The 26590-nt window shown below is 44.6% G+C and overlaps 1 protein-coding gene across 7 annotated transcripts; it reads left to right on the top strand.

Annotated features, from left to right (window-relative positions):
- Positions 1 to 3384: 3384 nt before the first annotated feature.
- Positions 3385 to 25567, top strand: UBL7 (ubiquitin like 7). Of its 7 annotated transcripts, none has more exons than XM_072628372.1 (11): positions 3385 to 3774; positions 4755 to 4967; positions 5983 to 6102; positions 8841 to 8923; positions 9742 to 9826; positions 12630 to 12687; positions 18559 to 18692; positions 18961 to 19010; positions 19339 to 19506; positions 20218 to 20340; positions 23917 to 25567. In XM_072628372.1, exons 2-11 carry the CDS (start codon positions 4784 to 4786, stop codon positions 24052 to 24054), a joined length of 1143 nt encoding a protein of 380 aa, XP_072484473.1. In that variant the 5' UTR covers positions 3385 to 3774; positions 4755 to 4783; the 3' UTR covers positions 24055 to 25567. The 7 variants fall into 7 exon arrangements, with proteins under 7 accessions (XP_072484473.1, XP_072484471.1, XP_072484476.1 ...); XM_072628370.1 differs by lacking the exon at positions 3385 to 3774 and adding an exon at positions 3822 to 3984; XM_072628371.1 differs by lacking the exon at positions 3385 to 3774 and adding an exon at positions 3918 to 4034.
- Positions 25568 to 26590: the final 1023 nt, after the last annotated feature.

Raw genomic sequence — 26590 nt, forward strand, 5'->3', positions numbered from 1 at the left:
CAGTACATTCAGGGCCATCTCCAGTCATCCTGATCTATATTTCACCACTGGACCCAAATGGCTCTGGAGAAGAGAGTGAGGCTGGTGAATTTGCATGGTTCCCCCTCAGTTAAACGCAGTTCACTTGCAAGTCATGACATCACTTTCCTGAAGTCATAGACTTCTTTGAGTGCAACAACACATCTGTGAATCAAATAAAATAATATGAATATATAGATGTCAAACAGATGAGGTTAGTGGAAAATTTATTTGTATCAATATTAGAAGTATGTGTATATATATATGTAATACAATGTAGCACTTTAGTAGCTTGTATTGGTTAAAATGACATTTCTCCCTTAAAAGGCTGCTGATCGTAGGGACAGACAAAAATAAAAGAATTCATGGGATAAAGGAACAAGATTATTGAGAAAGGAATAAGTATTATAGGTTTGGAGGACATTGAGAAGACCAATTGGGCTGTAATGGGGTACACCTTTTCTGAGCATTGGGAACTAAGATTGGAGATCTAGGTTGGAAATAGTGTGTGGTGGGGGGAGGGTTTGATATTCTGTAGTAACTGAGGGATTGAACATCAGTGAGAAGGGTGAGTGACCTCATAAAAATGGTGTTTTAGGAAGATGACTCTGCAGGATGGATCAGAAGAAGTAAGTCTGGAGGCAAGATAGCCAGTTATGTGAAGGAAGACATGAGTTGGGACTGAAGTGACAACAGCAGTAGAAATGAAGGAAGGAAAAGCCTGATGGTTCTCTTTACTGATGCTGCACTATGTGATAAAAAGAGCATTGGATGTGGAGATAGAGGATCTGGGTCCCAATAAGGCCTTTGACATTTATTGTGACCCTAGAAAAATTATTTGACTGTTAAACTCTCATTTCCTCCTTGCATCTGTCCCCCCCTCTCCACTTATATAGCTACCACTCTCGGTTCACGCTTTCAACACCTTTTGCCTGGAAAATTTAAATAGCCTCTTAATTGACATACTTCCAATATACCCTCCAATCTGTCTTCCACATAGCTGCCAACATAACATTCCTAAAGCACAGGCATGTCATCACTCCCCTACTCAAGAATTTTAAGTGTTGGCTTGTTGCCTTCAGGACAAAATATAAATTCCTTCCTCAGGTTGGTATTTAAAGACCTTTACAGTCTGGCTCCTGCCAAACTTTCCAGACTAATTTCACATTACTCCCCTTCATACATTCCTTATCACAGTTAAAACTGACCTATTTCCTGTTCCCGTAACATGTAACTTACTTTCTGTCTCCATTTTATGACACAGGATGTCCCCACAAGTCTAGAATGAGCTACTTTCCTTCAAGGTTTAGCTCCAGTTCCACCTCCTACAATTATTTGCAACACATAAAAACTAATAAGCAAAACAAACTTAATATTACAATGACCGCATCTCAATTGTATACTACATTCTGCACCCACCATCCCTCACCTGTCTGTTTCAACACCTATCCCCTGGAACCAAGAATGGTCATGGCATTTAAAGATCAACTCTGCACTGCTGTCATTTGCATTATCCTGATCACTTCTGAATGTTGTTCTGGGTTTTTCTTCATTCTGCATCACCTCATACAAGTCTTCCCATGTTTTTCCGAATTCCTTGGTCCTCTTTCCTTACAGGGTAATGCTATTTTATTACATTAGTATATCACATACAATCACCCATTCTTTGTCCAATCAACGGTGCTCTGGCTATTTCCAAATTTTCCTATATTACATTTTCATGTTTAAAGAAGGTATTTGGGTGGGGGATAGTCATCACTCAATTTGTTTCTGGCTATTGATAAAAACCTTGTTGTCTTTCATTTTATTTTTTTCTTTTTTTTAGCTTTTGAAGGGATTTTATTGAGAGTACCAAAAACAAGTAAGAAAGCTTTTCTTTCCTCCTTCTATTCCACTTGTTGAAAACACATTAGTCCATCTTAGAAGGTCCTTACAGCTAACACAGGAACATTCTAAATACATTTTCCTTTTTTTTTAAAAAAAAGATCTATTGATTTTCATGTCTTTCACTCAGGGAACAGTTTGCTTATCAAAAGAATTTATCAATCATAGGATTTATTTTGTATTTAAACAAGTGAGGAAGTATATTTAGGTCATCTCTTCACACACATAGGCATGCATACACATTGACAAGAAGTCCTTTAAAATAATAATTTAACAAAAATACAGGTCTTATACCAGCTGGTCTTTGGGAATACAGCTGGATATACCACTTGTTCTTTATCCAAAAAGAACATCTGGGACAATAGTGTAAACAGAAAGCTGATGAAGACAGAAGAAACATATTGGGGAGAAAGGGGTGTCTTTCATTTTCAATGAAATGAAATGCCATTTTCAATGGTATTAACAAAAAGGCCATGAGAATGAAGAGCCTGCAGGTTGTCCAGTGGGCTCTGTTCCTCAGAGGTTTCTAAGGGTAAAGGCTCCCAAACAAACATCTTACAGAGAACTTGGAGGCAAGCAGTTCACTTCAACTGACAGTCCTTAAGCACCTATTAGGTATAAGAAACTGGCTAATGCAGTAGCTATAGTAGTGATTGTGGTTTGTCCTTCATTTTCCAAGAGGACCAAAGACATCATGGGATAATGTCTTGACTCCTGTGAATCGAAGTGAGGCAGAGTTGCACAGTCATGTCTCATTCTCTCTTCCAGTGTCATTGAAATCCGAAGAGGGCAAGACAAGTCAGGATGATCAAAGATGGGCTGGGATTCTACAATGTCTGATCAAGCTCTAAGCAGCCTGCAGCTCTTACTTCAGCTGCCTTCACAGCCCTTGGAATTGTGGGGAAGTCTTCACCTGCCTGGGATCCATCCTCCCCCCGACATCTTTGAGGCTGGCCCCGGGGTGGGGGGTGGCCACTGTGGGACCTACAGCTTTCTGGAGCCACAGGTGAGAGAACTCGGGGCCAGGTGGTTACCAAAGTGGCGGGAGCAGCCCGGCGAGTGGGAGGCGGGTCCTCCTGAGAGCCCCAGCACCCTCAAAAGCCGGGAAAGAGAGAACGGGGTAGCCTGCCCCCCTCCCCAGAACGGCCTGGAGGGCGGCCATTCTTTAGCCTGCCTTTGCCCAGGGAGCCAACCCGGGCGGTTAGCATCGAGCCTGGTATATAGGTGGTGCTTAATGTTTATTGAATTGAATCAGATCAAGGTCTGAAGGGGCCTCACGGACCATTTATTCCAAAGCCCTCATTTTACAGATGAGGAAACCGAGGCCCAGGCAGGAAAACCTGTGGCCCACCGTCATACGGTCTCGGTGTCAAATGACTTAACCCGCCTTCCCTACGCCCACCAGGTCTGCGACCACGAGGCACGCCCCCTTCCCTCACCCCCGGCCAGGGGCGAGGCCCACCCAGAGGCCAGCGTCCCAGCGCAGATCTCGCGAGATCCCCGGCGACGCCGACGCTAGACCCTGCTGTTCCTCCTCGCCCCCTCCCCCATTCCCGCTCCTCTCCCTCATTCCCTCCTCTTCCCCGCTCTGGGTCTTCGAGCGAGAACCCGCGGACGGCGCCTCGGTCCTCGGCTCGGCTCGGCTCAGCGCAGCCCAGCCCGGGTCCCTCTCCTCGCTCCTTCCTTTTTTTCCCCTCCTTTTCCCTTCCTTCACTCCCCTTCGGCTCTTCTCCAGGCCCTCGAGCCGGCCGGCTTCAAACGGACCCGCGCTGGGACCATCTTGGCCCCGCCCTCCTGGAGCGCACGTACTCGTGCTCGCGGCTGCGCGCGCATGAGCCAGAAGAGGCGGAGGAGGAGGAACCTCGAACCCGAGTGAGCATGCGTACAACGTGTTCCTTAAGCGGGGGGGGGGGGGGGGGGGGGGGGCGGGCTGGGGGAGCGGAGGGATGGGTGGATGACTGCATGGATAAGTGGGAAGGGTAGGGGAAATAGGGGGCAATGGGAGGGGAGGGACAGGGACATAGAAAACTGCAATTCCCAGCATGCAACGCGGAGCTTCCGGCTTCCGGCGTGAGGGACGGAGTGAGTGTCTATCCCGGCGGCTTCGCGGCCGGGCTCCTTCCGCGGGACGGGTGAGGGGATGGGCCCCGGGTGGGCTCGGGTCCTGAGCTTTGGGATCCGTCCTCTGCAGTGACACGGACGGTAGCCCTCATCCTCCTCCCTCTCACCCCTCTCGGCCCCCTGAGGCGCGGGGCCTAGTACGCCCTCGAGCCCCGGGGCAGGGGATGGAACTGGGCCGCGGGGTTCCTGGGCCTCTCCGGCCCGGGGAGGGGCCCAAGAGAGAGCGCGGGATCCTGGGCGCATCCTCCGACCCCCGGCCCCCAGGGGAGGTGCGCGAGGTCGCGGACCTAGAATGCCTTGAGTCATCGTGTTGAACAGAGCCAGGAACTCTGACGGGAGCGCCTACGGGGTCCTCCAGCTGCCCTGGCGCTCAGTCCGATTCAGTTCAGTCCAGTAAACACTTAGTAAGCACCTACTGGGTGCAGTTGTATAAGGCGGAGAATTAAGGCCCTGAAGTGACTGGATTGTTGCCAGCTGCCCAGACTTCCAGCGCAGATCTTACCATTGTTACATCTTGACTCTTGGGCAAAAAAAAGGGTGAGAGGTCACGGAAGTGATGTCATAATCATATTAGGTAGGAAAATAGCGTGGCCACAGGGAATAGGAATCATCGAGCTTTGCTGTCTTGTTCTCAGTTATAGCCTCCTGTTCAGGTTAGAGGCAGACAGAGAAGTCAGTGTTTATTGTTTCAGCTCCAAGGACTGGTTGTTTGAGAGTTTGTTCTCTTCCAGGGAGGAAGAGAGAGCGAGAAGGAGAGAGGATGTCTCTCTCGGACTGGCACCTTGCAGTAAAACTGGCTGATCAGCCATTGGCCCCGAAATCCATTCTCCGCTTGCCAGAGACAGAACTGGGGGAATATTCCTTGGGTGCCTACAGTATATCATTTTTGAAGCAGCTCATTGCTGGCAAACTGCAGGAGTCAGTCCCAGATCCGGAGCTGATTGGTGAGTCTCAGTTTAAACCATCTATCCCTGTTCCAGGTTTCTGAACATTTCAGATGTGTCCAAGTGGACTAGTCACTATTTGGTATTTCTTATGTCAGTAATGAGGTACTGGCGCTTTGGGTAAACTGAGTAGTTAGGAAATAGATCTAGGGATCACACAGGACTCTTTAAGACTCTCCAGAATATTTTAAGTCTCAAATCTGGTAAATGAATCACAAAGTTATATTGAGCTATCACATTGTTGTGTCTCTCAGAAGAGTTTTTAAAGTGAAAGTCAGTGAGCAACTCTTCTCATCTCCCATAGTTCAGTGTTAAGAATGTGTTGGGCCAGATGATCTGTGATATCCCTTCCAGCCTTAGCTCTGTGCCCAGTGTTTGTGACATCATCTGATTGTGTTTATGCTTTGTTCAAGAGGCAGGGATCCACGAGTGACTCCTGTTAATCCAGTGGAAAAAATTTTATACATACTACCATTCATAATCAAAATGTATTTATGAACAATGAGGCTTACCTGTATGTGTCGCTTCATAAACGTAGACACATAGATGTTTCTGTTAGGATCATAGGATTTGGGGCTGAGATTATTCTAGTGCCTTGATTTTGTAGATGAGGAAAGTGAAGCTCAGACAGGGGTGGTGACTTGTCCAACATCACACAGGTAGAAGCAGCAGAGCCAGAATTTAAACCAAGCTCTTCTGACAATTCCAGCTTCAAATCCAAATCCATTGCCCTTTTCATGAAAGCGTGTTGCTCTTTCTGAGATCTTAGTCATAAATCAGTGAAAGAATTGATAGTCAGAAAAATTGTTAAATAAGCATGACACTTGAAGGACCAGACATGTCAATTAACATGAACATTTTATTAACAGTTCACTTTGAAATAGAAATTTTCGTCCTGTCTCTTTTCTTTGCCTTATGGATAAAAAAAATGCACTGTGTCAGCTGCTGTAGCTTATTTGGAAGTATTCTTAAATAGCAGTCCTTCTAAGTGATAACAACTGATCCTTCTTTTCAGATCTAATCTACTGTGGTCGAAAGCTAAAGGATGACCAGACCCTTGATTTCTATGGCATTCAGCCTGGGTCCACAGTCCATGTTCTTCGAAAGTCATGGCCCGAGCCAGATCAGAAAGCAGGTGAGAAGACAATTTGGTGGTCTCAGATAGCCAGATGCTATCTGAAAAATTGTATCTTGCAAGAGAAGTAACATGCTATGAGTTGATGGGGTTGGGCCTAGATATATCATTTAATGAGATTGTTGCAAGAATTATCTATTATTCACTTCTGAATTTCCCTTCACTGAGTTAAGATGGTATTGACATTGTCTTTTTCTGCAATGTCAGTCCTGTTATGCATTTCTAGCATGTCTGGCTGCTTGGGCAAGTATGTACTTGACATTTCAAATCAGTTTACAAATTTTTAAGTGCCTGCTCTGTGATAAGTGCTGGGGTTACAAAAAAATTATAAGTAAAAATGAAACATATTTATAGTAATGGTGGGGGTGAGGATAAGGGGAGAATGACCAACACCTGGGGAGGATCAAGACAGGTCTCCTGGAGGTGCTGGGTACTTGAAACGAGCTTGAGTGGATCTGGGGACTTGAGGAGCTGGCAGTGAGGAGGAGGGGCATTGCGGGCATGTGGAACTACCCACAGAGACATACAGGTTATGGGATGTCATGGATGAGAACAACAAGTAGATTAGTTTGACTGCAACTCATTTGTTTCTGCTTTAGCGTCTTTGTGTTTTACGTTCACTAGAAAAAAATATGCAACACATTTTTGAACTCTCTAGCAATTACACTTCTTTTTTTTTAAAGCATAATCTGTCTATAGACTACATCTATCAGGTGATGATTTGACTTGTAGATACCATAAAACTAGGGTATATTGAGAATTTATTTACCTCAGGGTTAGAAAATCCTGGGCCTCAAGATTATTTTGTCTAAAAACACATTTTACAGGTACTTTTGACACTGTTTTGCAGTGCTAAGAGCAGTGCATAGTTATTAGCTTGAAATTTGTGTCTATTATTTCTTCTTTGCAGGCAATTAATCAGCACACATTCAATGTTTTTGTAAACTTGTTTATTTTTTACAAACATTATCTGTCAGTCCCAATACCCTCCCCCTCAATTGAGCCGTAAAACAAAAAACAAAACCCTCACACCAAACATATTGGTCTAGCAAACAGATTCCTATGTTGGCCATGTTCAAAAATTCATGTCTCATTTTGGATTTTAAGTCCTATCACATCTCTGGCAGGAAGTGGGTGGTATGATTCATTTTCAGTCCTCTGGACTGGTTAAAAATTGCATTAATCAGAGTTCCAAAATCTTAAAACATTTTTCTCCATAATATTGCTGTGATATAAATCGTCTCCTATTTTGTCTTATTTAACTCTGCGTCAGATCATAGAATTTTTTCCAGTTTCCTTGGAAAACCATCTATTTTGTCATTTTTAAGGGTACAATAATATTCCATTACATCTGTATAACCGCAGTTTGTTTAGCCATTTTCTAATATGTGGGCATCTCCTTAGTTTCCAGTTTTTGACCATGAGGCCAAGATTGGTTATACATATTTTTGGTACATAGGGGCCTTTTCTTATTTTTTGATCTCTTTGTGGTGTAGGCTGAATAATATGGGTAGACACAGTTTAGTAACCTTAGGGACATAGATCCATATTGTTCTTCTGCATGGTTGTGTCACTTCACGTGTTCACCAGCAGTGAATTCCTTAATGGACCTGTTTTCCTTGAATTCATTAAGCAAAGTGCCTAGAATTTGCTGGTTGGTAGAGATTAAAAAAACAAAAAAATGAAACAATCTCTACTCTAAGGGGACTGACATTCTATTAGGACGTGAGTATTCCCCCTTTTGAAAAGACATATATGAAATCAAATTGAGTAAACTGTGAAAACATTTTGAATCTATAATCCTTATTATGGCATTTCAAGTGACCATAGGAAAATATGACCCCCATACTTTCTGGATTCTAGACTTCCACACCTCAAAAAAAAATTTTTTTTTACCCAAATGGAGCTTCTCATTTAGTGGGGGAAGCAATCCCTTTGTGTATTTAGGTGCAAAAAATACTATCTTTTTTTGTTAAGTCCTCAAAAGTCAAGAAAAGATCTAATAATGAATTTACTAATGTTTATGTCTAGAGGGTAGAAAATTTCTCACCCTCTAAATTAGAAACATGGGAAAGATAGAGCCAGTGTTGTTTTTAAACCTTTTGTTATATATCTTAGAGCTTAGAAATGCCCATATTTGGGGATTGTTCCAGTGCCTGCTGCAGAGGAGACAAAGCATCGAGTAGTTTAGGGGCATTATCTGATCTCTGTCTTCTTTCTTGTCATAACACCCCCCCCCCCCCCCCCATCTACCAAATCTTAAAGGTTTTTGCCACTAATGGCTCTTATAAGCTGCTAAGATGATTTTTTTCTTAATTTATTCTTTAAAAGAGGCATCTGCTTTATTGGCTGGTGATGGGGACATGACCCTCAGTACCACACCTCTCCCCACTAAGCTTGAACCAGGCCATCTGTACAGAGGTCAAGAAGGGCCAAGAATCAGGATGAGCGTGACTAGGACCATGTGGGGTTGCATGTAAATGAACCAGAATGTAACCAAAGATGAGATTGAGGCCTTGAGGTATGATACTTGTAGCCCCAGCCCAGCCTTGGAGAAAGCAGCCCCAGGGAGAGAGGGAGCCCAGCATATTGCTCTGTCATCTCAACTAGGCCCTACCTTTCACTGGCCTTCCTCTCAAGTGAAGGGCTGGACTGAATGTTCTTTGAGGCCTGCTCTAAACTTGTGTGATTGTGCTTCTGTCTGGCTCTAATGTGTCTGTTGGAACCTCTCCCCCCAGAACCTGTGGATAAAGTGGCTGCCCAGAGGGAGTTCCGGGTCTTGCACACTGCCTTGCATAGCAGTCCTGCCTACCGTGATGCAGTGAGTATGAGGCGCAGGCCCAAATACAGGATTTCTTGTCAGCTCTTTGGTTACCAGGAACACAGGACAGGGTGTGAAGGAGATTAAGAAATCTGTGGAATCCAAAAAAGCAACTAAGATATCCTTGGGGTGTTCTTGGCATGTCTTTGGGTATCAGGGGATCCTGTGTTCCCAAGACAGGTCTGGGTACAGTTAGAGTCAGCATTAATGACATAATGCCAGTCTTGGGCCTTTGGAATGATTGTCTCCAAGGCAAAAACTGAGGTTTTCATTTTTTGCTTTTTTTTATTATTTTGACTGAATAAATTGCTTCAACTTTCTGGGACCCATTTTTAGTCTGTATAATGGCAGTAATCCTGCCTGCCAGGTAGATTAGCAGAATTAAATCTAAAGCTAAAGGCCTCATCATATGTAAAGAGGTATCAAAATGGACAGTTCTGTTTGGCTGTGGATTGAAAAGGAGTTCTGATGTGTGTGAGACTTTTGTCCTTGGGCATGGAACCATGAGCATGGGCATTTGTTCTGAGACATCATTATCACTAGAGAGGTATTGAATTAGGGGCAGGACCAGAGGGATCCACTGTAGTCAGACTGTCCTTACTGATTCATTCTCCCTTGACCTTTTACTACTCTTAGAAAAAAAGGGAAAGCTTCTGCTGTTGCCTGGGCTCTTGTGCAGATTAGATAATGTATATGTGCTTTATTGTCATAACTGCTTTTAAAAAGTAAGCTTGCTAAAAGACCGTTCTCATGCATGGTGGTGGTGTTTGCTGATTATTTTTGTCAGGAACACTTAGCTGTCTTCTTCTCTTTGACAGGTCTTTAAGATGCTGGGGAATAAAGAATCCCTGGATCAGATCATTGTAGCCACCCCAGGCCTCAGCAATGATCCCATTGCACTGGGTAAGTGCTGTAAAGAACCTGAGGTGGTTGGAAGAATGGTTAGAGGTTTTTTAAAACCTATGTTTACTCTTTATCATGGGACCAGAGTGGGTAGAGTGGAACTTAGAGTTCGGAAGGTCTGGGTTCATGTGCTACATCAGACACATACAGCGTGATCCCAAGCACAAGTCATTGGGACTTTCCAAGCCTCAGTGTCCTCATTTCTCCCTTGGTGCTCTCATCAGCATTGTCATCATGGCCACAGTAGTGATGGGAAGCCTCTCATCTTCAACCTCACTCCAGCAGATCACCTTACACCTTACTTCATTGAGTGGGTGGAGTCTGTCTGACTTTAGTGATCTTACTGCTTTCTGTCCTCTGCTGTCCTTATTTGCAGAGAATCAGGTGACTTTCCTGCTGCCGAGGCTGACCACCCCCTCCCCTGACCTGTGCTCTCCAGGCTCCTCTGCCTTGGTTCATTGATGTTCCCTATTGTTTCTGTCAACTTCTATATCTGTCTTACCTGCTTAGAAACCCACCAGGGTTTCTCCTGTACAAAGGAAAGCAAGGTCACTTTTTCCTCGACTGCTCTGTATCCTGGAGTTCTCGCCTTCTATTTCCCCTTCACTGCCCTCACTAACAGATCCTGCTGCCCCTCATTCCTCAATGCTTATTCTCCACCCCCTCCCCTGTTGGTTTAGCTGCTTCCCATGATTTTCCTGAAACTTCAAGGTCACCAGTGACCATTCGCTAAATCCAGGGAGCTTCCTGCAGTCCTTATCCTTCTTGTTTTGGGGTCTCATTTGACACTCAATAACCCTTTCCTTCTTGGTATTGTCTCTTCTTGGTCTTCTATGAGATTGTTCTCTTTTGGTATTCTTTTCTTCTCATCTTTTTCTCTCTGTCTCTTGTCTATCTCTCCGTCTCTCTGTTGGTCTCTCTCATTGTTTTAGTTATGCTATCTTTGTTATTGATATTTTTCATAACCCTAATTTCCAAATATATTGATCCCCATTTCCTTGTCCAGAGAACCTTCCCCTTTGTAGTAGAAAAAAAAATTGAAAAGCTTTCAGACTATCAAAATCAATGCAATACGAATACGAAAAAATGCTGTTTATTGAAAGAGAATATCTAAATATTTCTAATCAAGGTCTGATATCCCAGATAACACAAATATATAAGACCAAGAACCATTCACTGTGGACAGAGTAATCAAAGGATAACAGATAGTTCTCAAAAGATAAATTCCAACCTATTAACAACCAATGAAAGGATGCTCCAAATCACTAAATAAATGAAGTGCAAATGAAAACAACTGTGAGGTTGTATCCAGCAAACTAGTAAAGATGACACAAGATGGGATAGTCACCATTGGTGGGGCTGTGGGAAGTGCACATTCTTGTAGAGAGGGCTCTTTTTGGGGTCTGGGTCAGACTGTCTTCCATGTTGAGTTTCTCTGATTCTCTGGAGCTTTTTGTGTACTCAGGTTATTGGAGAAGGCTTCCCCGAGGAGGTAAGAGCCCAGAATCAGAGCTGGACATGGTGGGGCCATGCAGCACTCAGCACAAGGCCTTGCCCAGCATCAGTGTCCAATGTTTGTTTCTTGGGGTTTTTCTATATTTTATTTTTTCCCCCTTAATAATAAGTAAAAAAAACAATTTTAGACATTTTTTATGATCATTTATTTCTAATTTTTTAAATTTTAATTTATTTGTTTTCAGTTTTCAACAATCACTTCCATAAGTTTTAAATTTTCTAACCCTCCCTCCCTGAGATGACATGCAGTCTTATATAGGCTCTACACATTCATTCTTATGAAACACATTTTCACATTAGTCATGTTGCATACAAGAATAAAAAATGAACATTTGTCTTTAAAAATTTTGAGTTCCATATTTTTTCCCTCCATTTTTCCCCTCCCTTTCCCTGCCCCCCCCCAAGACAATAAGCAATTTGATATAGTTTATACATGATGCCCAGTGTTTATTGACTTGAATTTAGTCATCTTGAAAGCTGGTTCCTGACCTTGATCAGGGGGAAATGGAGTCACAGATCTCTTCTGGAGCCAGGAAGTACAGTTTGGATTTGTTCTTGGCTGTTTCCATACATGGTGCTTCATTTCCAGCTCATGTGCCTTTGTATAAGGTGACCCCCATGTGATGGCAGTGCTCTCCTTCCTCTCCCCTTGGAACTCATCCCTTCCTTAAGGTGTATAGGCTGTCTGCTGTGAGAGGAGTTTCTTCAATCTCCCCATTGATAGTGGTGCCCTCCCAAATCACTGGCCATTTACTTACTTATCTGTGAGCATGTTGCATCTCCCAGTAAAATGGAGTCTTCTTGAAGACAGGACTGTCTTATTGTTGTGTTTATAACCTGGTACTTGGCACAGTGCCCGGCTCATAGTAGGTGTGTACTAAGTATTGGTTGATTGATTGGGCTCCGCAGAGAGTAGAGTAAGGATGTTCTGTGTAGGGGAGACCTGGTGTGTCAAGGCCTCACTGACAAGGTCAGGGGCTTCCCCTCAGTGTCACTGCATCCTGGGCCATCACCAGTTGTCCTGAACTTGTCCTTGCCCTGGACTTGGATGATGTCATTGGTCCTCTTTGAAAATGAATGACAAACAACAACGGTGGCTACACCACTAGGCAGTTTCTTCTGCCTAATAGGCACTACCTGCCTCCAGGTTCTCTCTCTAGGATGTTTGGGAGCCCTTTACCCCTAGAACCTTCTGAGGAACAGAACCCACAGGAGTCCTGTAGCCTCTTCCTCCTCATGGTCTTAATCAGGCCTTTCCTCTCTGATGTATTTTCTGGGTCTCTTACAGGGGTTCTTCAGGATAAGGACCTTTTCTCAGTCTTCGCTGATCCCAACATGCTGGATACGTAAGTGTGGGGTGGTTCATCCAGCCAGGCACTCCCGACAAGTCTGTTCTCTCCCATAGAGCTGGGTAGAGAAAGGGCTGAAAACACCATTGCACTTTTGGGTACAAGTAGATGAGAAGAGCATCAGATTTAGAGTTAGAAGGGACCTAGAGAATGTCAGAGTCCTTTTGTTGCTGTGACGAAACAGGATCTTCAGAAGAATTATAAAAGCTAAAAAAGTTGATGCTGAAAGCTTATTTCTGGGAAGGCCATGTAGGTTAATTGGAAACACTCAAGGAGGCAGGAGGCAGAGACAACAAGGGAAGGGGTGCTTGGTTAGCTCAGTTACCCTTTCTGACCCCTCCATGGCATTGAGGTGGCAGAGGGGATAGAGCCCTGGGCTTGGCGTTGGGAAGACCTGAATTAAAATCCCTTCTCAAGACACTTATTGGCTGGGTGACCCTGGGCAAGTCACTTCACTTGGGGCTGCCTCAGTTTCCTCATCTGTGAAGTGGATAATAGTGTCTACTTCCCAGAGTTGTTTTGAAGGTCAAATGAGATACTTATGTGCTTAGCACACTGTTGGCATTGTATAAACGATAGCTGTTGTTCTTGTCATTATTACCACCTCTAGGACTGGCACCTTCAAACTAGGGCAAGTCCTGAGTGCCCTTCAAATGAGGCTGGGACTAACCCCTCCACAGCGGGAGGGTGGAGGGGAAGGGAAGAGACATATACGGCTATGGATGTCTGTGGGCATCCTTGGGCATAATGATATTTGGGCCATAGCAGGAAAGGGAGGCAGACAGGAATGATTTAGGGTTCCTTGGTCCCTGTTTCAGTCAGAGGTTTGGGGGTTGTGGCCACCATAAGATCATTGCTGCTAAGATGTTTTGTGGGGTGAGCAAGAGTTCTGCTTCGGGGGACTTGGTGCTTTGTTGTTATTGAGGTCCAGCAGGGAGATGCCAGTCAGCCAATAAATAAACTGAGAGTTTCTAACCCAGCTGAAAAGGAATGCTGAAGAGAAGGGATTCCAGAACTTGGCAGGTGAAATTACATGGAATGGAGGCAGGTGCCTCCACAAGGACATAGCTAAAGAGTGGGCACCTCGCTACCTGGTGCTTAGATGTAGCAGGTACTTAGTAAATGCTTGTTGTTGACTACTTGATAAAAAAAGGAAATTGGAAAAAGGGATTTTGGGAGTTTTCCCCCTAGGCTACATGAAATGCCTACTTTAGCTGGTGGTGCAGTCAACAGAGCATTGAGCCTAGAGTCAGGAATACTCTGTTCAAATCTAGCCTCAGACACTTTAGCTGCGTGACTCTGAGCAGGTCACTTAAATCTCTGTTTGCCTTAGTTTACTTAGCTGTAAAATGGAAACAATAATAGCACCTTTCAGTAGTTTTGAGGTTCAGATGTGACAGTATTTGTAAAGTGCTCAGCATAGTGCCTGGCACATAGTAAGCACTATACAAATGTTCATTCCTTCCCCTTCCCATTTTATAGATGAGGAGACTGAGGCCTCTCCCAAGGCCACACAAACTCTTTGTCTTTTCCAAGTGCTAGTGGACTCTTCTTGCCCAAGCTAGTGTGATATGTGCTGGCTTGTGGTAATTAAGCAGTTAAAAACAACTAAAGCCAGGAGTTTGAGATGCAAACAAGATCACCCATAACCACCAGAGGGCAACTCTGGTTTGGCATTTTCTGTTCCAGCCTCGTTGTGATGAGGGGATTGAGGGGTGGTCTGTGACTGCCAAGGTTCCTCCTACCAAGGGCTCTGGGATGGGCCAGGGCTGGGTGTCAGCCCAGTGGGCAGCAGATGCTTGAAGCAAGGTAGACCATTCAAGTCCTTATCCTCTTGTTAGGCAGACCTGTTAGCAGAGGCTTAATTAATCAACACACATAATGTATGCCCGTTAATTCAGTTCTGTTCCAGGCACTGTGAGGGAGATACAGACAACAAGACAGCCCCTGCCCTCAGTATTTGAAAGCAGATGCTTTCCTTGGCGAGGGCAGCTCCTGTTTGGACCAGGAGGCAGCAGGTGCATGTCATATGACACCAGGAGGTGCTGGAAGAGTTCAGAGGAGGGAGAAAGAAGGGCATCTTGAGCTGGAGCTTGAAGGATGAATAGAGTTCAGAGGGGCAGAGAGGGTAGACTTCCAGGTACAAAGAGCCAAATGAACAAAGGCTGTCTCTAGAGTGTTCATGAAACAGTGCAGAAGGCATCCTGTCTAGGCTTCATGGGAGGGGGAGGAATTCTTCTCTTAGGAAAAGGAGAAAAACACCAGGCAAGTGCCCTAGTCTCCTGCCTTTGGGACAAGGGGAAAAAATGCCATTGCATCCTGTCAGGCCCTGCCTCCCCCTGGAGCCCGTGGAGCTCCAGGCTCCTTTCTGGGGAAAAGGAAAGGCCATTCCACCAAGTCTCCAGCCTGGTCCCCTTCCTTGGGGAATTTTAGCTCCCTCCACTTGTCCCTGGCCTGAGGATTCCACCCACAGGTCAGATTCCTAGAGACCATGAAAACCTACCTAAACTTAATGATTACCAAATGCTCCATCCCAGTCAGTTTGAATCTCTGACTGTCATCATTCAAAACCCATTCTCTGGCCTCCCCACCCATCTGTTATTCCATTTCCCTTTTCTACCCTATGGTGTCACACTAAAGTTGCCCATACCTTCTGTGTTCTCTGGAATGCCTGCTTCATAGGCAACAACTTGCTTTCATCGAAATCTCCTTTCATCTTCTGGTACTTGCTGACACCTGGTTGCCTCTTGGCCAACTTTTCTACTCTGGCTGTATTTTCACTCATTTCCCCTGACTCATTGGTCAAAGTTAGGGAGTTTGACTACTTTTTGCTCCCTGGTGATACTCCCAGGATTTCTCTCTACAGCCATCACCTTTCCTCCTCTGAGATTTACCCAGTTCATATCTAGCACCCAATCAAATTGCTTATAACTGTTGTCTACCAGACCTCCAGGATATTTACTATCTTTTCTCAGTGAGTGCAGTGCCTGGCCCATGATATTTCTCCCTCAGTTCTTGCCCTCCTACTCAGGCCTTTGGACATATATTTGATACTCCCTCAGACACCCTGTCCTCACAGTCGCTCACCTTACTCATTTCCCATGACCTCTACCACAGTGACACCAGAGATGGTCATAACCTTGATCTTGCTATCACCCACAAATGCATCTGTGAACCTTGAAATTCCCTCATTTGATCACAATCTATTGTGATTCCATCTCTCCCTCCCAACCTCAAACCCTGCTCTTCATCCTCACTGTGCTCTCCTGTCTCTTAAAACCTCATGTCTTTCCCAGACCATCACCATCACCTCACACTAGCTGTTATCTCCTTGCTTCTCTGTAGAGATCATTTGGTAAACCAGTTCAACTGGTTTCTACTCTTGGTCCCTTATATCACCTATCTCGCTTTTGGAAACCTCAGTCTTGGATCACTCCCACTATCCACTGCCTTTATTCCTACATGCTGATGCATGAATCTGGAGCAGCTAGGTAGTGCACTGGATAGAGCACCAGTGCAGGAGTCAGGAGGACCTGAGTTCAAATCTCACCTCAGACACTTGACACTCACTAGCTGTGTGACCTTGGGCAAGTCGCTTAACCCCACCCCAATTGCCTCATCCTGGATCATCTCCAGTCATCCTGGTGAATATCTGGTCACCGGATTCAGATGGCTCTGGAGGAGAAGTGAGGCTGGTGACCTGCACAGCTCTCCATCACTCAAAACAAAGTTAAGTACAAGTCATGTTGTCATTTCTCTGATGGCATGGTCTTCAGGAACGAAGGACAAACACACAGTGAATCTGGAGAAAATAGGAAAATGTACTAACTGGGTCTGCTACAGATTTGTTTCATAACAGTGGCTCTTCCAGACCTTTTCATTCCTTCCTCAAGCCTCCCATGGTTTCCCCTCCTTTTGCCTTCTGAGTTGACAACCTTGCCTCATTTCCTGAAAAAATTAAGGCCGTTTGCTGATTATTCCTCACATCACTCATGTCTTCTGCCATCATCTTTCCCTTCCCATGTCTCACATGAAGAGGTGACCTTTCACTTTATCAAGGAAAACTCCTCTGTTACATAAGTGATCCCATTCCTTCCCATCTTCTTCAGTGGATGCCCCCTCCATCATCCCCACGCTTTCACTTAGCTTCAGTCTTTGCTTGTCTGCTGATTGTTCGTGTCTCTCCCATCCTCAACAAACCCTTGCCTGATTCCTCGGTACCCACTAGCTATGGTATCTCTTCTCCCTTTTGTGACCAGAGTTCTGGAGAAGATTGACCACACTGGGTGCCTCCACTTCTTCTCATGCTTTTTAACTCTGTACAGTTTTGCTTCTGAACTCATTCAACCAAAAATGTCTTCTTCAAAGTTCTGATGATCTGTTTAAAGCTTTCCAAATCTCCCAGCCTGTTCTCAGTCTGGGAGCAGCCTTTGACACTGTCAGCTATCCTCTTCTCTTTCATACTGGCTTCACTCTGAATTCCTGTGGCACTTCTTTATCTGGGTTCTCCTCCTACCTGTCCGACAACCATTGATGTGGGATTCCCACAGGCCTCTGTTCTGGGTTCTCTTATTCTCTCTATATCTTACCCACTGCCATCAGTTATCTGTAGTGGTGATTCTGAAATCTATTTATCCAGCCCTAACCTCATCTCCAAACCCCTCTTAGATATCTCAGACTGAATGTCCAATAGACATCTTCACCTCAGCATATCTGAGACTGAATGCATTATCTTTTGCCCCAAATACCCCAAAATTGCCCTTCCTAACTTCCATGTACTGTCCTTTCAGTCATCCAGGCTCATAACTTCAGTGTCTTCCTCGACTCCTCATTTGCTTACCTCCTACATCCACTCTGTTGCCAATATTGATATTTTTCTCTATACTGTCTTTTGCATATGCCCGCATCTCTCCTTTGACACTGCCCCCCCCCTTAATGCAGTCCCTCATCTCCTCCCACCTGCATTGTGGTAACAGCTGCTGGTCAGTCTCCCCATTCCCGGTGTCTGCCTACTCCAGTCCAACCTCCACTCACCTGGCATGTGGATCTTCCTGACCGTGTTGTTTCCCTCCAGTTCAGGAAATACCATTGACTCCTCATAGGATCTGATATAAAATCCTCTGCTTGGTCTTCAAAGCCCCTCATGCTCTCTACCTCCCCAACTTTTCCAGTCTTAGACCTTGTTGTGGAATTTGGGATCCAGGGATACCAGTCTCTTTGCTGTTCTTTGCACAAGACGCCTCATTTCCATACTCTAGACGTTTCCTTTATCTGTGCCCTGTGCCTGGGATGCTCTTCCTCTACATGGCCACCTCTTGACTTGCTTCAAGTTTCAGCCAGAATCTTACTATATGCAAGAAGATGAGCACTTCCTGATTGTCCTTAACGCTTATGCCTTCCCTCTATTGATTCTTTCCACTTTATCCTATAGTAGCTTGTTTGTGCTGTTGTTTGCATGTTGTTTCTCCCATAGGACAGAGACCTTTGAGAGCAGGAACCATTTTTTGTATTTCTTTGTATTCCTAGTGTCTAGCGCAGTGCTTGATAAATGTGTGACTGACAAAAGTCTCTTTCAGTATTGGCCTCTTTTGTGGTGAGGTGTGGTTCAAGGAAGTTTCATACTGTATTTTGTACTAATAGAAAACTCTTCCATTGTAGTAGAGGAAGAGAGAGGATTATGAGCAGGACAAACATGCCTAAAGCTTCAGAATGACAAGTGGTTTAAAGGGTATCTGAACACAGATACCTTGGACTTATCTTTAGCCAAGGACTCAAGTCATGTAGCTGCTGGAGCTTCACTCCCAATGCCTCCCCCCACCCCCTTCTGCCTCTAGGTCACCTGAGTGTTTCTTGGTGTCGTTACCCCAGGTTGGTCCCAGCTCACCCTGCTCTAGTCAATGCCATCATCCTGGTTCTGCACTCAGTGGCAGGCAGCACTCCACTCCCTGTGGCAGAGGCCTCCTCTCGAAGCCTGCCTTCTAGTTCCTACAGGGACATGCCAGGTGAGCACACTGCCTTTTGGGAGATCAGAAACCTTATACAGTTAATGGAGCAGGGACTGACATCCCTCAGGGCTTCTGTATATTGCTAGGGATGGGGGAGTGGTTATTGGGAACACTCAGCTTGAGTCAGTGAAATGCATCTGTCCTGTAATTTTCCAGAGCCAGAGAATGAAGTATAAATTTGTTAGAGAGTATCTTAAAATGAATTTTGGAACTGAATCTGTGGCTCTCTGCTGTTCTTACTGAAATCTGTTCTCCCCTGGACCAGGTGGCTTCTTGTTTGAAGGACTTTCTGATGATGAAGATGACTTTCATCCTGTAAGTTATCTTGACTACCTGCTGTTAGGTACAGTGAGATGTTCTGAGAAAGCCCTTCGCAGAGGGGTGGGGTTCCCTTTGAGCTTCCCAGATGAGTGTGGGTTCTTCTATTATCACTACACTGTGGCTCATCCAGTCTTTTTCCTTTTCCTGACTTTTGTAGATTGAATTCTGTTGCCTTTGTGCCTAAGGAGACCTTTGGAGCTGCTTTTGGGTTAGGGGCTATCTCTTGTGGCTTTTGCCATGATGGGGATTTTCCCCCAAAAGTTTGATGTGGCATAAATTATACTTGCCCAGTTCACCCATAGGTTCTTCTTTTCTCTGCCAGAGCACAAGGTCCACACCCTCCAGCAGCACTTCTAGCTCACGCCCAGCATCTCTGGGGTACAGTGGAGCAGCTGGCCCTCGGCCCATCACACAGAGTGAGCTGGCCACAGCCTTGGCCCTGGCCAGCACCCCGGAGAGCAGTTCTCACACCCCTACCCCTGGCACCCAGGTAAGGACAGGAGGGCAGACCCCAAGGAAAGTGGCGCCCTACTGTGTGGAACATTTGCCATGGCTCAGTGGAGTTGCCAGGCTCTCCACCAAGGTTTCATATTGTTCCTGCTGTTCACACATGAGCCTCACTTTAGTGCCTGAGAGTCTAAAAAAGTCATATTCCCAGGATGCTCCTGTGCTTTCTCCAGCTTTTTAAAATGAAGTTAAGGAATCCTCGAGTTGGAAGGGACCTCTGCTTTTCATATTGCTTCTGTGCCATCTTTGACAGATGGTTATGTAGCCTTTGCTTGGGTACTGCAGGGGACAGCTCCTTACTGCTCATGCAGCCCATCCCATTGTTGGTCAGCTCCTAAAGCTTGTGGGCCTAGGGCTGCCTAGCAGGGAGCCTCTTTTTAGTTGCTTTCTCCTCACTGAGAAGGAAAGTGACTAACTCCAGGTGGGAGTCTGCCCCCAAGAGGACACACTGACCAGGGAGGGCTGCTCGGGCAGAGGGACTGGGAGAAGCTTTCTTACCCAGGTGGAGAGCCCTCTGGGCTACTTGGCTCTTGAGCAAAGACACATGTCTATGCTGTTGGGTAGCAGGAGGAAAATGGAGCAGAAAATAGTCCTAGTGGGGTGATTTGGGATTGGGGAGGAAGGAGGTTTACTGGGGAAGCAGATGAACTTTGAGATTCTACAAGGCGGCCATTGACAACTGATTTGCTTCTAGGGCCACTCCTCAGGCACCTCACCAATGTCCACCAGTGTCCAGTCAGGTACCCCCATTACTAATGATCTCTTCAGCCAGGCCCTCCAGCATGCCCTGCAGGCCTCAGGTCAGCCAAACCTCCAGGTGAGTCCCTCAGCTCCGGTGAGCTTTCAATGGGTGCACCTCTCATGGAACCTGAGTTGGGAAAGGAGCATAGTGGTGATGGAGTCGAAGCCTTTGCTCATGAACAGTTTCCCTCTGCAGCATCTCCAGCGACTCACTCACTTTCAGAGGATCCCAGAATGTGAAGTTCTTTCTTTCTTTGAGCTGTAATTTGCCTCATTCTAACTTCTATATTCTGGTCTTGGTTTGGCCCTCTGGGATCACACATAATAAATCTAATCTCTTTTTCATCTAAGAGCTTTTCATGTATTTGAGTTTCTGTTAAGTCTTTTCTTCTTTGGGATAAATATCCCTAATTCTTTTAGCTGTTCCTGCTTTGCTATGTTTTTTAGTCACTTTGTTATCTAGGTCATCCTCCCCTAGATGTGCTTATCCAAATGTGAGACATAATCTTTTGCCATAGCCTGATGGATACATCCCTAGGGTACTCTCACCTTTCTTGTTCAGGATGCCATAATGTCCTTGATACTGTGTAGCCCAGGATCATTTGGGCTTTTTTGCAAGTCAAGTAGACTCTTCCATAGCACTATACTTTAAAGAGAGACTTGAGCACATGTGGGTTCAACAAATTATAAATCCATGTAATTTGCTGTCATCAACTTTATCTTTTGTCCTTAATAAGATCATGTGAGATTGTCACATGCTATTCCAAAATTTAAGTAAATGTCTCCCACAGTGGCATCCCCTTTATTTCCCAAGTCTAGTCACTCTGTCAAAAAAGAAGATGAAGCTAGTGTGCCATGATTCTTCTTGGGCACCCTCTGATGGTTCCTTCCGATCATGAAGAATCCACCCCCTTTACCTTTTGAAACATGGGCAGGTCATTTATCTACTTTTTTCTAGGATCTGTCCTGATAGCCATGATCCTTAAAGATTACCAGCCATCGGAGTTCATATGATCTCAGCTGGAAGTTCTTAAGACCAAGAGACATGAATTTGGTTTGAGCAGCTCCGTGTTCTCTTGCTGTCTTTGATTTCAGTTCCTTCTTAGAAGTTTTTTTAATTGCTATCTTTTGGTTTTTTTTTTTTTAGTATCTACCTGTTTCAATATATCCCTCCCCTCTTCTCCCAGAGAGCCATCCCTTACAATAAAGAATAAAAAAGATGAAAAATGAAAAAAACTAACTTATAAAAACAGTTTACTATGATGTGCAGCATTGCACACCCCAGCTCCACAGCTTTGCAGAGAGGCTGGGGCTGTGAGGAGATGCTTGTTCCTATCTCTGCATTGGAGCCAGGCCTGATCAGTATAGTTTCGCAACATTCAATTTTTATTATTAAATTGTTAGATTGCTATTGAGTTATTGCTGTTCTTTCCATTCCTACTGCTGTAGTCACTGTATACATTGCCTTCCTGGTTCTGCTTTCTTTGCATTTCACTTCTCAGCCATATTTGTTCAACAATTTTCGACTAAGGAGTATTTCTGCCGACAAAAGGTGGAATCAGAATAGGCATTGAGTAACTTTGCTTTCTTTCTGTTGAATAATATAAATCATCCCCTTAAAGCAATGGACTTGGCATGTTCTTGTATAGATTTAAATTTAATTTTAAATTAAATAGATTTATCTTCTTAGTATAGATTTAAAATAAAATGAAACCAACTTCCAGGCATATATTCCCCAATCAAGGTGTGCATGTACACTGCCAACCCCTGCCCCATACCAAAAGTTATGGTAGCACTTTTTGTAGTAACAAAAAACTAGAAACAAAGTAGAAACACTTTGATTTGGGGAATGGATAAACAAATTGTGGATAATACATTAAAAGGAATATTATTGGACCATAAAAAATGATGAGCATGATGAATTTAGAGAAGCATGGGAAGGCTTACGTGAAATGATGCAGAGTGACGTCAGATGAGCCAAGAAGGCAATGTACACAGTGACCAGAACAGTGTAAATGGAAAGAACAAATAACCAAAATTGAATGTTGTGTTATGATAACTGAGCTTGTCATTATAATTAGAGAAAAAATGAGAAAATGTGCCTTCCTCCCTTCTTTGTAAAGAAGCGTCATTTCACATACTATCTGCAGACGCTGTCAGACTTCATGTATATGTTGAGTAGTTTTGCAGAAGTGGGGGAGGAAGGGGGAACGAATAGATGAGGGGATCCTTCCTACTTGGTTTGTTGTTGTGAGAGACAGCTCTTGGTGGAGGGGAAGAAAATTGTTGGAAGTAGAGATGGTGTAAAAACAGAAGATAGCAATTTAAAAAGTTCTTGAAACTAAACAAAATCCCTAAATTGTCATCATTGGTTTTTGTAAAGGCATTTAGGTAATGCCCCTCTTTCATGTTCTTCTTTGTAATTTAAAGCTCTTCACCGCTTGGCCCCTTCTTGCCTTTCTGTTCTCCTTTAGCATTAGTCTCCTCTACATGCTCTCAGGTCTTATGGTTGTAGCCGACTTGCTGTTCTTTACATATTGTGCCCCATCTCTCACCTTTGTACAACTTTTCCCCATGCCTGGGACCATCTCCCACTATTCCTGCCTCTTGGAATCCCTTTTTTTCCCTTTAAGACTCCATGGAAACTGGAGCTCTTCCCCTTGGTGGGAGGCCTGTCCTGGTTCTGTGAGCTCCCTCCTCCTCTCCAGGGCTACCTTTTTTCTGTTGTGTGTGTGTTATGTTTGTCTCTTCTCTTAAAATCTAAGCTGCTTGAGAGTGTGAAATGTTTAGCTTTTTGTCTTTGCTTCTCCTGTACGTACTGCCTGGCACATTGGAGGTGTTTAATAAATGCTTATTGATTAATGTGTTCCTCAGTCTTGTACCCCTACTTCCATTTTCAGAGATACTATCCCTTTAAAGTCTGCCTTCGTTGGACTTTCTAAAGATATCTTCTCTGTTTTTGCTGGTCATTTGCATTTTCATCATTAGAAATTCATTCTTGAGAAGCCTCTATATTCTCTTCGGTTTTTTCAAAAGCCATGAAATCCTAATTGTTTTTTCTTTGAACTTTTAAAAAAATCTGTTTCAATTCTAGAGATTGTATTGATTGCTGACATTTCTGACCTTGGTTATTGTGAATTCTTAACATGTCTTTCTTTGTTTCTTTTGTGATTCCCATTGATTTCATTTCACCAACTTTATTGGTTAGAAGTAAGTCTAGAGCAGCTGTCATATTACTTCTTCTTCCTTTCAAGAGATTAGTTTGTCAGCCAGATACATAAATAATTTGCCAGAAGCTCAGTTTTTAGCAAAATATGATTTCCAGTTGATATCTAGATTGTTGAAAAGCCCTCTTGACATCTGGAATGTCTTCCTCTCCCATCTTTCCATTTTTCTGAATCCAGTTCCAGTGGCCATCCCTCTGCTAAGCCTTCCCCTTAAGCCGAACATTAATGTCTCCATAGCACTTTGTAGCTCGCATAGGTCCATATCGCATTCTCATTTCTGTTAAAAGTTTTGTTGTGTTCTCTCTCATCAGCTCTTTGCAGGCAGGAGTAGCTGCATCACATTTTCTATCTTCAGTGCTAAAGTACAGTCTTGCTTAATAAAAGTCAACTTATTTACAATGATTAATTATCTTGTCTTCCCACAGAGCCAGTGGCAGCCCCAGCTGCAGCAACTCCGGGACATGGGCATCCATGACGATGAACTGAGCCTCCGAGCCCTCCAGGCAACTGGGGGGGACATCCAGGCAGCCCTGGAGCTCATCTTTGCCGGAGGGGCTCCTTGACTCCTGTCAGAGGTGGTAGTGCATGGGGCCAGTTGGGATGCTGTAAAGATAAGATGGCTGTAAAGGTCATGGGACCAACATATTTCCCCAATACACTTTATGTGGAAACTGCTTGCATGTTGTGAAGTCCCCCTAGTCAGTCAGAATTGGGGAATGTGACAGGAAGCAGGAGTGATCTGTCTGGTTCTCAACAGATAATGGGATGTTGGCATGGTTCTGGAGAATTTTGAACTTGATCCCCCATGGCATCATGGGCCAGTTCTGTGGGCCTGAGGAGTTCAGCTCTACAGGGCCCATTTTCTGTTTTGGGGGAGGGGCTTGCCCCAGAGGTGTTCAGGGGTGTAGTATCTGAGGCAGCTATCCTCCAAGAGGAGACCTGGCCCTGGACCCAACAGTGGGGGGCAAGGGTTCCCCTTGCTTAATAGAGAATTTAAAAAAAAAATTTGTAACTACTTGGAAATCCCATAGTCAGGAGTTCTCTGTTCACCCTGTGAAGTTAGCACAGGATCGTAACTTGGAGGTGTTCTAGGTCAATTTATGAGTTGCCTGTGGGACTGCAGGGAGAGAAGATTGGAGTAGGACCCTCCCAGTTCTCCCTTTCCCACAAAGGGGTCAGAATTTGGCAGCTGTTCATCTCCCCCAGTACTTCCGTCCCTCCTATACCCCTGCCCATTCTGGTGCCCTTCTGTGTGCCACCCTGAGACCCAAGCATGAGAGCATGAGGCTTGGAGGTAGGAGAAAGAATCACAGAACCTGGATTTGAACTCTGGTTCACAAACTTAACCAGCTGTGTGACCGTGGGCAAGTGATGTCATTCCCCTGAACTTCAATCACCTCATCTGTAAAATAGCCAGTAATCCCTATGTCATTCCCCTGAACTTCAATCACCTCATCTGTAAAATAGCCAGTAATCCCTACAGTGTCTCCCCTAAAAGAGCTCTGTACATAAGTAGCTATTCTGATGAATAATAAGGGTAACTAGCCAGCTCTTTGCTAGGAGTGGTCCAGCAGCAGGAAGCCTTTGGGACGGTGAATGCCTGCAAGCCTTTTTCTTAAAAAATGTCCAGTCTAGATGGGGAGGCAAGGCACAATTACAGAAAGTGTTACATGTATGGTAACGAAGTCGGGAGGTCCAGTGTCTCCCCATCCAGGTAGCTCTTGTACAGCATCCTCAACAAACAGCCATTCATTCAGCCTTTTCTTGAAGACTTCCCAAGGTGGGCCCTTCCACTTTGGGACAGATTAATTGGAGGAGGTTCCTACCCACCCCATGGTATTCTCGGAACTGAAAGTCCTGCGTTCCTTCAGTAGATGCTCGTGGTCTTAAGGGCTTTCCTAGGTCTGCCACTGTCATCTGCATATACTTCGGGCTCTGCTCCATTGACCTGCCAGCTTTTTCCTGCTTCTTGGTTTCCTGCATGATTTCTGAGGGGTAGGGCCACAGAAACTCCTTTTCTCTGTTCTGTGTGGTTTACTTGGCATGGCATGTTAATTAAAGGAAATCTATAACTCATTTCTGGTGTGCGGCTGATGAAGTGATGGTGCAGATTTCTCCCACTTGCTACCCCCCTTCAGTTCACTTTCCTATAAGGGCATTTGAACTGGCAGAGAACAGGGGCAGGAATTCCCAGGGCTCTCAGGGCCAACAAATAGTCTGGGCAAGGCAGAGTCATATTGGGAAAGCAGTACATCTTTGTGGTGGAAATAAAAAAAGTAGGGATGTGTGTGTATTTATCCAATTCCTCTTCTCTCCCCCGCCCCAATTACTTGCTTGTTGTGGGGGGAAATGCTGACTTAGCACCAGGTAACTCTTCACCTCCTAGCCAGATTATACACTAGGGCTTCTCAAAGGCTTTCATTCCATGTCTCCTACTCCAGAAGCTGCTTTACAAGAAGGTACTTGGCAGGAATCAGACTGCTTCACTTTCCTCTAATTCTTTTGCACCCTCTTACTTTGAGAAACTATTATGCATGGAATGTAGTTTTTGGAGCTGGCCAGAACTGGTTAAGCACATTAACAAAGAACTGCATAGAGATTGATCATAGCTTTTGTCCACTTGGCATTTTATAATCATAAAGAGCTTTACATGTGCTCTCTCATTTGATCTTCAGTAATTCTGTGAGGTAGTTAATGCAAGTATTGCTCTCATTTTGCAGATGGGGAAACTGAGGCGTATAGAGGTAAAGCTGTTTGCCCAAGATAACAGCTAACTAATGGTTGTCAGGATTGGGACCTGATACCATATTTTACTTGAGTAGTAGTTTCTACTTCCCAGAAAACTGGGTTTTAAATTGTAATAATAAACGTGCCCTTGGTGGACCTTTACACACTGTTTTCCAGATAAGTGGCCATTCAGCCATCATCTGAAGACAGGGTTGCGGATGGTAGGAGAGGAGCCTCTCTTGTTCTTTTTGACAGCTCTTGTGGTTAGGAATTTTGACAGCTTTTCTGATCTCTAGAGAACTTCCATGGCCCCCCTAAATCTTGAGGGTGTTTCAGCCAATCCTCTGTGGTGTGACTTGAGGTTCATCCCCA

The sequence above is a fragment of the Notamacropus eugenii genome, chromosome 1 (assembly GCF_028372415.1).
Source record: "Notamacropus eugenii isolate mMacEug1 chromosome 1, mMacEug1.pri_v2, whole genome shotgun sequence".
NCBI classification, from domain to species: domain Eukaryota; kingdom Metazoa; phylum Chordata; class Mammalia; order Diprotodontia; family Macropodidae; genus Notamacropus; species Notamacropus eugenii.